Source organism: Labeo rohita, chromosome 18, assembly GCF_022985175.1.
Source record: "Labeo rohita strain BAU-BD-2019 chromosome 18, IGBB_LRoh.1.0, whole genome shotgun sequence".
In the NCBI taxonomy this organism is placed as follows: domain Eukaryota; kingdom Metazoa; phylum Chordata; class Actinopteri; order Cypriniformes; family Cyprinidae; genus Labeo; species Labeo rohita.
This window is the reverse complement of record NC_066886.1, coordinates 99,850-115,778: the sequence shown is the minus strand read 5'-3', so window position 1 is coordinate 115,778 and position 15,929 is coordinate 99,850. Positions and strand designations below refer to the sequence as shown.

Here is a 15,929-nt window from a genome sequence, read left to right as displayed (position 1 = left end):
CAGACTTAACCTCGAAGTCCCATATTATAAATAAATCCTATTATAATCATAACCATCGTTGGAAAGGTCTAAGACTCCTAAATAGACATTTTACCACTGTTTGTGTTACAAATTATGTAGGAAAAGTAACAGATTAATTTATGAAAAGAGTGCACCTCAAACATTTACATCATAACAGGAGTTTCTTCGTTGCCTTTTTCCCTGTCACACTTGAGAAATCATAAGAAATTATACATCAGTTGAAAACTAAAAATCTCATAATTCATCCTTTGAAAACCATTTTAAAATAAGACATTGTATTACCATGGAAAATGTACATCAAAATCAAATGACAAAATATTTTTGTTCATGAATTATAAAAATTTAGGTTTGGACAGTGCATTTTCACATCTATGTTCAAAAATGTGAGTGACAGTTTAAAGTGTTAAACTAGTAAATAATCATAATATAGAGTGTGTGAGATGTGATAATGACATGAACTGTTAAACACAATCCTAAGAGGTATTTCTGGGAATACAAATTTCAAAATACAAAAACAGTCAAGAATTCTACACTTCATCTTCAGTGTGAGATCTGACAAACCGAGACCCAGACCCAATTGACAACAGCCAGCTTTTTATTTTTTAAAATTTAGTCCGAGACGAACGTCCCACAAATTAAAATGTTTACAAAAAAAAGAAAAAGAAGGGCGGTGGTCACTAACACATGGAGCTGAAGCGGCTGGTGAGAGTGCTGATATGACAGTCATGATGTTTTTAAAACAAAACAAAAGCTGGGCTCTGTGTGACGTCAGTGAGTGTGTGTGAGTGTGTGTGAGTGTGTGGGCGGAGGTTTAAGCGTTCCGGTCGATACGAACATCGACCTCTCTTCCGTTGATCTTGGTTCCGTTCATCATTCGACAGGCTTTCTCGGCGCTCTCAGGAGAGTCGAAACGCACAGTCCCGCAGCCTTTGGATTTGCCGTTCTCCATCTTTATTTCAGCGTACATCACCTGACCTGAACAACACAGAGACGTTCATTATATTTGTTATGCATTAAATCAAGACGCTGCCGTTATCAGAAATGAGAGTTATACACGTACCACAGTGACTGAACTTCTCCTTGAGCTTCTGCCAGGTCAAATCATACGAGAGCTGTGGAAACACACACAATCCTCATCAAACACGCTTCAGTGACACACACACTTCATCATGTTCACTCATCATCATACGTACGTTTCTCACAAAGATCTGGCATCCGGCCTTAGACCCCACCCCCCTGTCACTCATTCCACCCATGTGACCTGAGCCGCCTCCGTACTGGCCGAAGCCACGCCCCATGTCCATGTTCCCGCCCATCCGGTCGAAGCCAGAGTTCATGCGGTCCATTCCCATGTTCACCATCCCTCCTCCTCCTGAAACACACACACATTTTAGATATTTTTGTACATGACAATGTAAGGAATAAATTGAACGGGACACAATACACATTACAATTCATTAGCAACATATACAACTGAATATACAAATTCCTACAGATTACAAATTCCTTCATTAATTTAATTCACTTTCATACACATGAGGAAAAAAAAAAAAACTATGGTAAGAAACTAGCATTCATATATTTCATGTATTTGTTTCTGGTTTTTAAGCAAAAAAACTCACATTCAAATGCTCAGAAAGCAAGAATTCATATGTTGATTTTGCATGTCCAGTAATTTTATCTTAATTTACATATGTTTAGATATTTGTACTGAAAACAAGACAAAAATACTGATTTTTTGCAGTGCATGCAACATTTACTGCCACGACTACATGAATTTAAGACCTTATTAATTAAGACCTTAAAGGACTTGATTTGTGAAAGGGTGAATTAAGTCTTACACTAAAAACACTAAAAAGTGTTTTTGTTAAATCAAAATAAATTGCATTTAAAATAAAAGTAATTTTGTGTGTGAGAGAGTGAGATTAATGACCTAATCCAGAGCCCATGGGTCCCATCCCAGCATTCCCCATTCCTGTATATCCTCCACCTGATGATAAAGAGAAGAGCGTCAGCATCACCGTATTTTCTATTACCCTGCACCTCACGGAAACTACTGGTAACTTTTTAATTTCAAAAAACAGTTTAGTACGTTTTTAAGCCTTTTGGGGTCACAGGAAGCGTAAACCTCATAAACCATGTTTACATTGTATTAGCCATGTCATTATACACATTAGTGTCATCATAAATCATATATACCAGAACACACACACACAAACAGCTGTACACACCTAAACCTCCAAACGAGTCTCCGAACGGGCGGTTCATTCCCATGTCACTTCTGCCAAAGTCTCGGTCCATCCCTGTCATTCCAGATCGATACATGTCTGTGCACAAACATGAGTGAACACTCAACATAAATGATCTGAATAACAGCATTACTGTCTTCAGTAGAGCTGATTTACAGCAGAATCTGTCTCATATTTGATGAGTTTTACATCATTGACTCTGTGATTATCCTGTTCATCTCTGTGAAGCTGCTTTGAAACTGTATGTATTGTATAGAGCACTACAGGATCATTCTGTGTCAACTCAACCAGGGTGTCTAGGTGTCTACAAAACCATTCATAAGGGTCATTTTTTTCAAATGTTTTAAAATGAGATGTATACATCTTTCCATTGATGTATGGTTTGTTAAGGACAATATTTGTCTGTGATACAACTATTTAAAAATCTGGAATCTGAGGGTGCAAAAAAAATCTAAATATTGAGAAAATCACCTTTAAAGTTGTTCAAATGAAGTTCTTAGCAATGCATATTACTAATTAAAAATTAAGTTTGGGTATATTTACGGTAGGAAATTTACAAAGTATTTTCATGGAACATGATCTTTACTTAATATCCTAATGATTTTTTGGCATGAAAGAGAAATCGATCATTTTGACCCATACAATGTATTTTTGGTTATTGTTACAAACATACCCGTGATACTTAAGACTGGTTTAAGAAACTTGTTGACAATCAGAATCTACAATTAAACTGAGATACCTTTAATACTTCTTGAATTACAGGCTTCATAAAAAGAGAATTTAGATGTATGTTCTATGCAACTGTTTTGACAGATTAAAACAAGAAACATTTTTAGTTTCAGCATTTTTTGTTCTTCATCTGTTTCTCATTAAAATAAAAGAGTTTTTAAATGCAAAGCACCCCACATTTGGTTTATGACCACTGTGTACAATTTAACAATTTACTTTTAACAATTATTACTTATAAAGATGAGTCTCAGCTATAACAGAATGATTTTATATACCATTTTTCTTTATGCAAAATGTGTGTAAAATGGCCATAAACAGGTTTTCTTATTATATACAATGCATCTATAAACTAAATCTAATTGTCATATTAATATGTTTTTGGGGCAACATGTAATGAAAAAAGAAGTGTAATAATGGGAGTAATAATTGACAAGATTTTCATAATATTTTCATAATATTTGAAATATTCATAGGAATATTGAAATATTAAAATATAATTTCTTTCCCTATTCATTTGTTGTCTTCCAAAATGCGTAATACACATGCTTTATAGTCCCGGTGTCCTCATATGAGGACATGTACGAAATCGACGTCCTGTTCTGTAATACGAGTCATATTTTGATTTGAAACCCCATAACATTTTCCTGAGATGTTTATTTATGACACACAGTTTAAAACAGATTTAAAAATTAGCCAGATTTAAATAATCACAAAATATTATCATAATTCAAATTAATATTAGACATTTTTGAAGACCAAGGAGAAGGAGTGGTCATGGTGAAACATCCAAACATTTAGTATCTCTGAAAAGCCCCGAATGTGCTCTGTACAGGGCGTCCAGACTTAAAACTGTGGCATGTAGAGTCTCAGGGAAATTCACTAAAATATAATGCCCTTATTTGAGGACCCAGGGTCACAGGGGGTTAAAACTAACATCTAAAAGGATATTAAGATATCTTTAATACTTCTGGAGTTACAGGCACACAAACCTCAGAAAAAAAACATGAAAAGTATATTTTTCCCCATTTTTGAACCACCTCCATTGGCATATGATGCAACAAAGATTACTGAAGTCAACTGATTTTACTAATATACATAATCTCTGTGTGACAATAATATAATGATGCTGCCATCTTTCTGAAGTCATTTTAACCCTGTAATTTGGACCCTCCTTTACAAAATAGTGCACTACTCAGTAAATATCTATCCATGACATTATCATCACTATTTATGTTAACTGAATCAAAGATGTTGCCACAGAATTTTCTGAAATTTGATAGATGCTCCTATAGAAATACATGTGATTAGATTAATGACTGTCAGACAGACTGAAGGAGCGATGTTTTACCTCCCATTCGGCTCATGGGTCCCATGTCTCTGCCACCGAATCCTCCCATTCCACCCACACAGTCCATCCCGGAAAAACCTCCGCCCATCCCTACACACACACACACACACACACACTTAGATGAGCATCCTCACATGATCTCTGATGGATCTGCTCCAGATGAATATGACTCACCACTCATGCGGTTCATGTTGCTGCATCCTGGCCCGTCCATCCCTGCGAAACAACCAATCCTGTGTTAACTCATCAATCCCAGCAGGAGGTTTAAGCTCTTTTTATTTATCAATTTAAAAATCACATCATGTTTAATGATCTTCATCAGCATTCAGATACTTTTTAGTAGCATCAAATGTAAACATCTGATTAAAGCTTAAGTGCGGTTACAGTCAATTAGATTCATTTCAGTTAATGAATCAAGCAAACTAATCATTTAGCAAATCAATGTGAACTGTCTGTTTAAATGTATCAATTAAAAACACTTGATTCAATCTGCATCATTACACAACAAATAATGCTTTTGCATGCAAATAAATATAAAGCACACATGAACAATTACGCAAACATGAACACACCTCCAGGTCCCATGGAGCCGACGGCCCCTCCACTGAGACGGTTGGCATTTATTGGCTGACCGCCGGGACCCAAACCCATCCCGACTCCGCCCAGACCTCCTGCAGCACACGTCACAAACACACATTTACATACAGAATTATACACATGCATACACACAGATATACACATCCATAACAAGCACAACAAAGCTCTTACTGGGTAACTGTGGCGGTTTCTCTGCAGGCCTGAAGTCATCTGGAGGAAGTGATTTATCATCCTACAGTACAATGAACAGATGAATGTATGCTGAGCCTCAAACACATACAAACTTAATAAGAATAAACACTGCAGCAGCTCACCATTTTCACATGCATCTGTCTGTCAAACAGCATCTGACCGTTGAACATGGCTGTGAGCACGAGTGAAGGAAGACGTCATCTAACGCTCAAAACAAACCGTCCTAACTGCAGCACACGCTAAAAGGTGACCCAGAATAACCAGAAACTCACAAATGATTCCAAAAGAATCAGATCAACTTGGCAAAGATAATGATGTGATGCTCTAATAAGCCTAAAAATACACAGCACATAAAAGAGCTCATTTTAAAAGAGAAGTTCACTTACCCAAAACAAAGATTCACAGATAATTTTCTCACCCCCTTGTCATCCAAAATGTTCATGTCTTTCTTTTTTCAGTCGATAAGAAATGATGTTTCTTGAGGAAAACATTTTAGGAATTATCTCCATATAATGGAAATCTATGGTGCAAAAATGGTTCCAAAATGCAGCTTCAAAGGGCTCTAAATGGTCCCAGCCGAGGAAGAAGGGTCTAGTAAAACAAGTAAAACAGCGATGTAGGACGATTTTGTCGTTGAAGAAGAAAAACAAGATGGGAGTTTTTCGACATAACTGTATTGGCCCAGATTACACAGACTATGCATGGACATCACAAAGACGAGACGAGCGTTTCAAGTTAAAAAGTATATACATTGTCAATCTGTTCGAAAATGACCAATCGTTTCGCTAGATAAGACCCTGGGATCGTTTAGAGTCCTTTGAAGCTGCATTTAAACTACATTTTGGAAGTTCAAACTCATGGCCAACATGGAAGTCCACTATATGGAGAACATTCCTCAAATGTTTCCTCAAAAACAATTTCTTTACGACTGAAGAAAGGAAGACATGAACATCTTGGATGACAAGGGTGAGAGTACATTATCTGTAAATGTTTGTTCTGGAAGTGACACTACAGGAAAAACCAGTGTTTGTTTCATGCACTGCTCAATTTTGAGATTGTGGTCAATTGAGTGTCTTTTTTCAGACTGGTGAAAGGAAAACAGCCAAGTCTTTATTTAACTAATTTGTGTCTGTAGGTTTCAATCTCAATCCATCTCTTTAAAGAGTTTTTCTTTAACAAGTTTCAAACATGAATTTATCCAATATTCAAGATTTCAGTTCTGGGAATAATGTAATTTCTGAAAACTTTTGTCTCAAAAGCACTTGTCTTAATGTGATGTGATTCATCAGCCAGGGAAAGTAGGGTGATATGCATGAATTAAAATGTTTTCTCTTTACACCTGCAGTGTCTTGCCCTAATTTTCCTTTTTTTTTTTAATCAGTACTGTTCTGTATTCAGCTTTTATCTGAAGTGTGGCTTTGATTCTCAGTATATGCATGAACTGATAAATAAACACATAAAACTAATCCATTTTGACTTTAATTATGCACTATTTCTGGATGATGATGTTCAGGTTGAGAGGATACAGATGGCCTGTACGGCCTCCAGCGGCTGCTCGAAGGTGACCGTTCCCATTCCTCGACTCTTCCCGTCTTTGTCTTCTTTGACATCGGCCCTCCTCACCGTCCCCGCCATACTGAACACCTCCTTCAGCTTCTTCCAGCCCACCTTAAAATCCAGCTGCAGCACAACACAGATGTTTTTCAGTGCAAATGCCTCAAGATTCTTAAATCAAGATACTTTTACTGGACAAACAAAACAACAGTAAATAAGAAGACTACAAGTTTTCACTACTCATTCACGTTTTAATCATAAACTCACTTCATTTTGTTCAGTTTTTCAGGAAAAAAAAAGACGTTAATTTTGGATCTTCAGTAAACGTATCTTGATTTAAGGATGTTCAGCTGTCTTTTTGCTCTTTTTAGACTGATTTAATTTGTAAAAGAGCTTATTAAGACTCTATGAGACCTTTTTTTAAAGTCAATAATGAACTGCAGTGACACGTTCAGACTCACGTTGGCGACGAACACGGTGGTTCCCAGCCGTCCGGCCTGCAGCGCGCTGATGATCTCTGGAGGGATGTTGGGGTTGTTGGCGATGGAGGGAGGGACGTTCATCCCGGTCGGACCGGTGTCCTGCCCTCGGCCACCTCCGTACATGCGGCCCGATCTCTGCAGGACGCGCCGCGCGTGCTCACCGTCCGGATCCTGAAATAGACACGTGTCAGACACCGTCTGGACAAACACACTGGACAGAACAGGCAGAATGAGCATTTACCTCCTTGATGTTCAGCGGCCGTCCGTTCAGATCATGTTTGCTCATGACCTCAATAGCCTTCTTCACAAACTCTTCATCTTTAAACTCAACCACACTGAAAAAGAAGAGCAGCAGTAAACACACACTGGTAAACAGTAAATCTGTACTTATTGTAATAAAAAACTTAAGTGACTTTATTTTACAGTTTATTACTTCAATGCTTGGAAAAATATAAACAATAATAATTTTTACTTGAATACTTGTTACTGCTGTCAGATACCTGAAGAAATGCTTGGGGGAAAAAAGCATTCCATTGTTTTTGCTTTTATTTACTTTATTTGAATGAACATTTAATATAGCTGATTACTTTTCTCAGCGCTTGGAAGAATATAAATAATACTTTCTTACTACTTGTAAAACATTTAAATGTCTTTATTTCACTGTTGAATACCTTTTTAATGTTTGGAGTAATAATAACTGATTATAACACTTCACACTGCTGTCAAGACATCTTAAGGTAACTTTCCATTGTTTTAATTTTTTTCATATTTACTTTATTGAAATAAACATTTAAAAACCTTTATTGCACAGTTGATTACCTTTTTAAATGTTTGAAAAATATTCATAAAATTATTAATTTATACTTGAATAAGGCAACACCGCATTGATTACATTTATTCATATTTACAATAAGCATTTTAAATAGCTGATTTTTTTTTTTTTAGTGCTTGGAAAATAATAATAATAATAATAATAATAATAATAATAATAATGTTTCTGGTTCTAAAACAATTTAAGTGCCTTTATTTCGCAATTGACTGCATTTTTAAATGTTTGGGAAAATATAAATAATAAAAATTTCTACATGAACACCTGACATTTCAGACAGACACTTGAAAGCAATACTTAATTGCATTAATCTGTAATTTAAATTCTATATTACTTAAATGAATATATTTGTATGACTATTATCTAGATTCTGCCTTTTTTAATGTTTAGGAAAATATAAATAATGCACTTTTCCACACTTGAAATACTTGAAGGCATTGCATTAACTTGTTTGTAATTTCTTTACTTAAATTTTACTATATTTAAATTAATATGATCATTAATACATTCTAATTACAATCATTTAGATTTTTCCAAGCACTGAAAAGATTTTCTTTTTCGTGTCAAAGTCAATGCTTGGAAAAAAAAAATCTAAATAAAAATGAATAATAATTGCTTACAAAATTTAAGTATCTTTATTTTGCTGCTGATTGCCTTTATAAATGTTTGGAAAAATATTCATAATTTTACTTTCTTTGATGCAAGTATTTGCCAAATGAAAACACGCTCAGTTCTATTTTTAATTGCGCTAATTTTCTCTATGGCGGTTCTTACCCGCAGCCCTGCAGGAGCACGTCCCAGAAGAGCGAGGAGGAGGAGGAGGAGGAGGAGGAGGAGGAGGTGAGAGAACGACAAGAAAGAAGATGATCAGAACCACGTCAGTTCAAAGCGCTTCAGCACAAAGAAAAACAGCTGATTCACTGATCATTAGTGCTTCAGAAAGATCAATTACAGCACATGCTCATGACTCTACTTTAACGAGCTGTTGGGAGCATTTCAATTGGACGTGGCTACAGTGAGATGGACGAATGGAAGCAAATGAACTCGGGGCAAATGAAACTGGATCTTGTTGTTACGGGACAGAGACAGAGAGAGAGAGAGGGAGGAGAGATGAAGGGACAGATGGATGAAGGGGTTTAAGGGAAGACACCTGACACAGATGACTCTCGTAGGTCAGTTAGGTCCAAATCAAAAACACCTAAGCAATCATCAGATGTGAGAGAAAGAGACAGATGGACCCCAGCCGAACGGGTCAGCACCAATTTAAAAAGGACATCCAAATAATCATCTTAATGGGCTTTACGGTAACGCTACACATCGACACACCGTCCCGAGGTCAAAGGTACGACAGAATATATCGGCTCTACCGGCCCCGAGCACATGAGAGTGAGGCTGCGGAGGCCTTTCAAACCTCACGCAGGCAGCGCAGAGTCACCAACACTTACCCTTGACTTTCCTTCTCCATCCTTAAAGAGTTCCACGTATGTAACCTCACCAACTACATGAGACATACAAAGGGAAAATACCACAGAGAACAAGGCATTTAAATCACCAGTGGTCTCGGCACAGGGTCGCCCTGGCTGCGACGCTACAGGTAGAAAAGCCCAGTGAAACACACACACATACACCTGAGCCCTGCGGCCGCTCCTCGAACGGCACCTTCGTGACAGACGCACCCGGCCGCTCTAGCGCTACATTCATTCCTCTACAGGTACTGTACACAGGTTGAAAAATCACAAGGCCACCCACCTGTACAATCCTTCAACATCAGTATCATCATCATCATCATCATCATCACTACAGTGAATGACTACAGCAAATACCACCAGAACACAGGCAGATTCACACCAGAACACAGGCAACTCCCCTGGCCGACATTCGTGCCGCACGCTTCTCTACTTCGACACACATTTAACGAGCTAGAGCTGAGAGAGGGAGAGGACGGGACGGGGCGCAGCGCCGTCTCTGCGTGGGTTACCTTTCTCGCGCATTAGATCTTTAATTGCCTGCCACTTCATATCATAAGGGATATTGCTAATGAACACCCGGTTCCTGTGGGCGGCCTTCTTGTCCGCCGAGCCGCCGCCGCCGTGACGCTCTTTGTAGGGATGGTAGCGGTGCGACTTTCGGCTCTTCTCTTTGGGCTCCGGCTTCTCCTCGGCGTCGCTGCAAACACACACAAGAAAGGAAACACCGTCAGCTTACACACACTACAAAAAACCCCCATAACACTCAACAAAAAACATCAAAATTTACAGGAAAAATTTGTTCTCCATTTCTAAACAACTGCTTTAGAAACATTTTTACTTGTTTAAATTTTGCCCAACAAAGTATTTGACCTGTAATATTTGTTCTCCATTCTAAACATTAAAAATTGTGTTTTTGTCATCAATTTTCACTATTGGTTTAGTAGCAAGTATATTGTGACCCTGGAGCACAAAACCAGTCTTAAGTATCACGGGTATATTTGTAGCAATAGCCAAAAATACATGGAATGGGTCAAAATTATTGATTTTTCTTTTATGGCAAAAATCATTAGGATATTAAGTAAAGATCATGTTCCATTAAGATATTTTGTAAAATTCCTACTGTAAATATATGAAAACTTATTTTTTGAGTAGTAATATACATTGTTAAGAACTTTATTTGGACAACTTTAAAGGTGATTTTCTCAATATTTAGATTTTTTTGCACCCTCAGATTCCACATTTTCAAATAGTTTTATTTCGACCAAATACCGTCCTATCGGAACACGTGTGTTTGTGATATATATATATCTCCATATATCAATTGAAAGCTTATTTATTCAGCTTTCAGATGATGTATAAATCTCAGTTTTGAAAAATTGACCCTTATGACTGGTTTTGTGATCCAGGGGCACATATAAAACAACACATTACTAGTGTAAACAATAAATAAATAAATAAATAAACATTCAGTAACATTTAGTTATATATAAAATAAAACACTACAAGTATATATTTTTCTTTTCTCTGTAATCAATTTTCACTATTGGTTCTGTCAACATTCAGTAATATATAAAATAATACACTACAATACTAAAGAAAAAAAGTTTTTATACAAGTATATATATATATATATATATATAAGTATGTATATATACATATATATATATAGATATATATATATATATAAAAATACTAGAAGTATAAACCTTTTTCTTGTTTTTAATAAAGATATAACATATATCTTGTATATATGTAATCAATTTTCACTATTGGTTCTACTAACATGTCTACAATAATAATGTTTATGTTTTTTAAACAAATATAAACTTTTTTCCTTTTTTTAAAATAAAGTTTATATTTTTATATATTTCTTTTCTTTTATAAAACTTTTTTGTAAATATGTATACATTTTTTAGTAAAATAATACAAGTATAAACTTTTTTTCTTTATAAGCAACACTTTCCTAAAGACAAACATATACAGCAAAAGTCAGACTCTGGAATGAATGATCAAAACTCATTCATTTTCTTTATTGGGAACTGATTTACAAAATAAATAAATAAATACAAATAACCTCTAAAAACAGTCCTACTGTAAGCTACGAGGTTATTAATCGATGGTATTTGCTTTTGTTAAAACCGTCATTTCAACTCAATTTTAACAGGATTCATGTTGAGAAACTACATTACCCATGATTCAGCAGAGAAATCGCCACCAATCAAACAACTCAAACCAAACTCTTCAGCTCCCCCACTCAAATGAAGGCATCTTTGTCCCATTTCCAAACACTTTTTTGCTTCAATTCAAAGTTTATAATGATGTGACTCAACTGGTCGGTTCGGTTCACTGGTTTATCAATCTTTAACGAGAACTAAACTTTCGACGGTTGCTAAAGTGGGCGGGCTGTGTTGATCAATGGCAGGTGATGGGGCGGTTGCTATGGGTTACCGCTGATTGGCGCGCGCCACTAACGAACGCAGCGCCTCAAAACAAACGAACTACAGAAAAAAACGCGCTGAGAGGAACCGAGAACTACAGGAAATTTCTTCAGATACAAGCGGTGTGAACACAAACTGACACGAAGGAAAAACAAACGCGTTTCTTTCGCTCTGTGAATGCGCTCCGCTCGCGCACAGGCCAAGCTAACAATACGCGCGTAATAGACGCGACACGTGCAAGACTTGAGTTTTAAAGAGCTTTCAGTTACGTTTTGACGCCATTCGTGTTCTCCTGCGTCTGCTGGGGCTCCGCGTCTCCTTCGTCAGTGGGAGAATCGCCTGATTCTTCATGTTTGCTGTCAGTCAGGTCCAGCGTCAGCTCCGCGTCCGCCATCACTGCTGCTCCTCTCAGGCGCGCGTCCCCGCACACTCAACTATCGCGAGACTTTCGCTACTGGATTTTGCTGGATTGTTTTTATAACAAGCGCATTTTGCTGAAATATTATTATACTAATCTGGACAATACTGTATCTCCAGCAACTCCAAAACAATAAAAATATTTTACTGTGTTATATTTGTAACATTTTGGTTTTTTTGTGGTCTGTAACGGTAAGTTTTCGCTTAAATTTGTGCATTTAATGAAAACTGTCAGTGAGAAAAACTCTGAAAAAAAATGCATTTGTATTCTTTATTATCCTGTATTTTTGTGACAAATTATTTATTTCCAAACTAGATATTGTCTAATTGTGCTCATTCATATTTTGTTATTTTTATATTTATATTTTATATATTTATATTAATATTTTTGCATAAATTGCAATGTGCTTGTGAACACTTCACCAGAACATGGAACATTTGATTCCTATCTGACTAAATTACGTTTCGTTTTGAGTAAGATTCATTGAGGTTATGAGGTTAATTATGGTAATAATGTGCAATAAACTACAAGTTTAGACTTTATGATGCCAATAACATGTACCAGATATAAAAAAAAAAAAAAATTTGATGGAAAAATCCCACAGCCGCACATTGAAGGCGGGACAATGGAAGAGTAGAAAATCACAGAGAAAATCATAAATTCCTAGAAACCACATATAAACTCTGACACCACCTGTGCTGGTAGATTACTTACAAACTCTAGTCTGTTACTCATTACAAATGTATAGTTTTATAGACAGAAATTATAGTTTGTAATTGTAATCTACTGGATTACACATATTAGGTAATGTATTCTGACTACTATTCGAAGGTTTACTTATGTTAAAGTTTTTTGCACAAAAAAAAAAAAAAAAACAAATATGTGGAAAACTGATTATTTTCAACCCTTCATTCTGACCCTCTGTCTAAAACGGCCTGTTTTAAGGGGCGGGTCCTTTAAGGCTGGCCAAGAATCAGCCTGATTGGTTAACATCATTGCACAGGAAACAGTATCAACACCCCCTCGCTATTGCATGTGAGTATTTTGACAAAATAAAAAACTCTACTTTCCTGACAAAGCATTATGAATTAATTTACTTACAGTTTGTGATGCAGCTGCAGTTAGATCTATAGCACCGCTCCATCTTTCAACAAATGTTTCTTTGTGAACTCTCCATGACCCCGTGCCTCGTTTACAAAACAACATGCTCCGATCAATACTCTGACACGGTCCATTAAAAATAAACTATAAATAAACTAACCAGTGTTTATTTATAGTTGAGTCAGCTTAAAATAATTTGTTACCCTGCCGCCTTAAATTTTTAAGTTCAGTCAACTTGAAATGTTAAGTTGTACTAAGTAACAATTTAGAAATTTGTGTTTGTTAAACTTAAAAGCTGGGTAAGTAACCCAGCTCCCTTAAAATTTTAAGTTGAATCAACTCAAATATGTAAGTTGTCACTTAGTATAACTTAACATTTCAAGTTGAATAAACTTTTTGTTGAGTTGAATGAACTTCACATTTTAAGGCAGCTGGGTAACAAATTATTTTAAGTTGACTCAACAAATTGTTTTTTACAGTGTAGCGGCAATGATTGTAATTTTTATTTGCTTTCGACATGATTCAACACTCACATTCAGCGTGTTAGCCAATAAGCGACTGAACACCAGTGGGCGGGGCCTATGGTGAGAAGATCCCTATTCGTTGATGCCTTGCTCTGGAGGTGGTGTTTATGCAAATGACTGTGCCCGGGTCACGTCATCTTGCAGATCCAAACAAGCCGTTTTTGGAGTTTGATTAAATAAATGCTTTGTTTATAATTAGGATGTTTTAAACCATGAAACTTGCAGATGTTTTAATGGTACAAAGACCTCTTATATGCCAAAAGATCAAGGCTAATATTATTTCTCATGTCATGATCAGTGTTGGGGGTGATGCATTACAAGTAACTTGAGTTACGTAATCAGATTACTTTTTCAAGTAACTAGTAAAGTAACGTATTACTTCTCAATTTACAAGAAAATATCTGAGTTACTTTTTCAAACAAGTAACGCCAGTTACTTTGTTGTTTTTTGTCCCTATGTTGGGGGAAAATCGGGAGTAGTGCAGAGACTAACATTAAACTGACCTTTTACACTAACAGATTAAACTTACATTTGTGCTTCATTTTTTTTATTGCTGAAGAGTGTTGGATTCTCCTGTGTTCTACTGTACAGACAAGAATTTACATTTCCTTTAGACTGAGGCTGATTAATTTTACTTTTGGTGTGAAAGGGCTTTTACGTTTGCCAAAAATAGAACATTTTATATTAAAAACAAACACTGCAAATAATGCAAAAGTAATGTAATGCACAGTGTTGTTACTTTTAAAAGTAATGCATTACAATATTGAGTTACTCCCTAATTATGTTACTTAGTTACTTTTTGTGGAAAGTAATGTGTTACTTTACCTTTGCATTACTTTTTAAATCTGGGCAGGGCTTGCTTGTTCGTTTTTATATAAGAAGTTCTATTTTTGGCAAATGTGAGAGCCTTTTCACACCAAAAGCCTCAGGCTGAAGGAAAAGTAAATTCACGTCTGTACAGTAGAACACAGAAGAAAAATGTCAACTCTTCAGCAATAAAAAAAAAAAAGAAAACAAATGTTAGATTATCTTGAGTAATTTTTGCTTATTAGTATGGTTGAATTGGCTCATCGAAGGTTGGCAGCAAAGACATCAGTTAATAAAATGGGATGAAATGCATAAAGGATATTTGTATTACTTAACATATTTAATTATTGCAGGTTTGCGTCATATTCTGAGTTGAATTTCACTGTTTTAATTCATTTTGACGAATACTAAATCTGTTTTTTGTGAGTGAGATGAATTAATGCATGTTCACATTTATTCTAGAACTAACATCTTACTCCCGATCTCTCTCAACATGGGGACAGGAGAGATTTTAATCAATAAATGAGGGGAAAAGTAAAAGTAAGATATTTTTGTCAATTTAAAAGTAATGAGTTACTTTACTAGTTACTTGGAAAAAGTAATAATATTACGTAACTCGCGTTACATAAAATTAACTAAAGTAGTATAATTAGTTACTTTTTTAGGGAGTAACGCAATATTGTAATGCATTACTTTTAAAAGTAACTTTCCCCAACACTGGTCATGACCCCTTTAAACATTAGATTATGCCAGGGCTTCCCAAACTGTGACTAGATGAAAAGCTGGAAGACTTTCCAAATGTGTAAAAACAGTAGGATTTTAGAAAGGAAAACGAAGAATTAGGGTAATCACATTATAAAAAACTTACTGCCATTGAGTAATATGCAATCATGTCATCTATAAAAAAAGTAACTGTATTCCGGTTATGAGCTTTTTAAAATGTTATATAATCGAAGTACTTTATTTTTGAATCTGATTACGTAATCCAGATTACATGTAATCAGTTACAACCCAGCACTGGACAACACCCACTACACCCTAGCGCTGCACTCACACATTCATCATAGTGTAAAAAATCATGGTGAATTGGTGGCATGTTGGGTTAAAGGCATCACTGTGCCTTTAAAAGCACGCTGAGCCGCATCATTTATCCTGGAGCATCTAATGATGC

At 35.9% G+C, this 15,929-nt stretch overlaps 1 protein-coding gene across 1 annotated transcript; it reads right to left on the bottom strand.

The window, feature by feature from the left end:
* Nucleotides 1–598: 598 nt before the first annotated feature.
* myef2 (myelin expression factor 2) lies at nt 599–12,350 on the bottom strand. Its single transcript, XM_051135162.1, has 17 exons — nt 12,178–12,350; nt 9,980–10,167; nt 9,447–9,499; nt 8,776–8,783; nt 7,414–7,507; nt 7,152–7,343; nt 6,663–6,816; nt 5,259–5,308; nt 5,116–5,176; nt 4,920–5,018; nt 4,522–4,563; nt 4,348–4,437; nt 2,253–2,348; nt 1,955–2,011; nt 1,215–1,393; nt 1,082–1,133; nt 599–996 (listed from the first exon to the last, which is right to left on the bottom strand). The coding sequence occupies exons 1-17, from the start codon at nt 12,300–12,302 to the stop codon at nt 833–835; spliced, it is 1,704 nt and encodes a 567-aa protein (XP_050991119.1). The 5' UTR covers nt 12,303–12,350; the 3' UTR covers nt 599–832.
* Between the last annotated feature and the right edge of the window lie 3,579 nt (nt 12,351–15,929).

Excerpts from the sequence above, each read along its gene's own strand:
- myef2 (XM_051135162.1), bottom strand. The coding sequence starts at position 12,302 with ATGGCGGACGCGGAGCTGACGCTGGACCTGACTGACAGCAAACATGAA. Across the intron at positions 5,019-5,115 it reads GAAACCGCCACAGTTACCCA|GAGGTCTGGGCGGAGTCGGG; the intron begins GTAAGAGCTTTG and ends CGTGTGCTGCAG. Across the intron at positions 997-1,081 it reads GGAGAAGTTCAGTCACTGTG|GTCAGGTGATGTACGCTGAA; the intron begins GTACGTGTATAA and ends TGTGTTGTTCAG.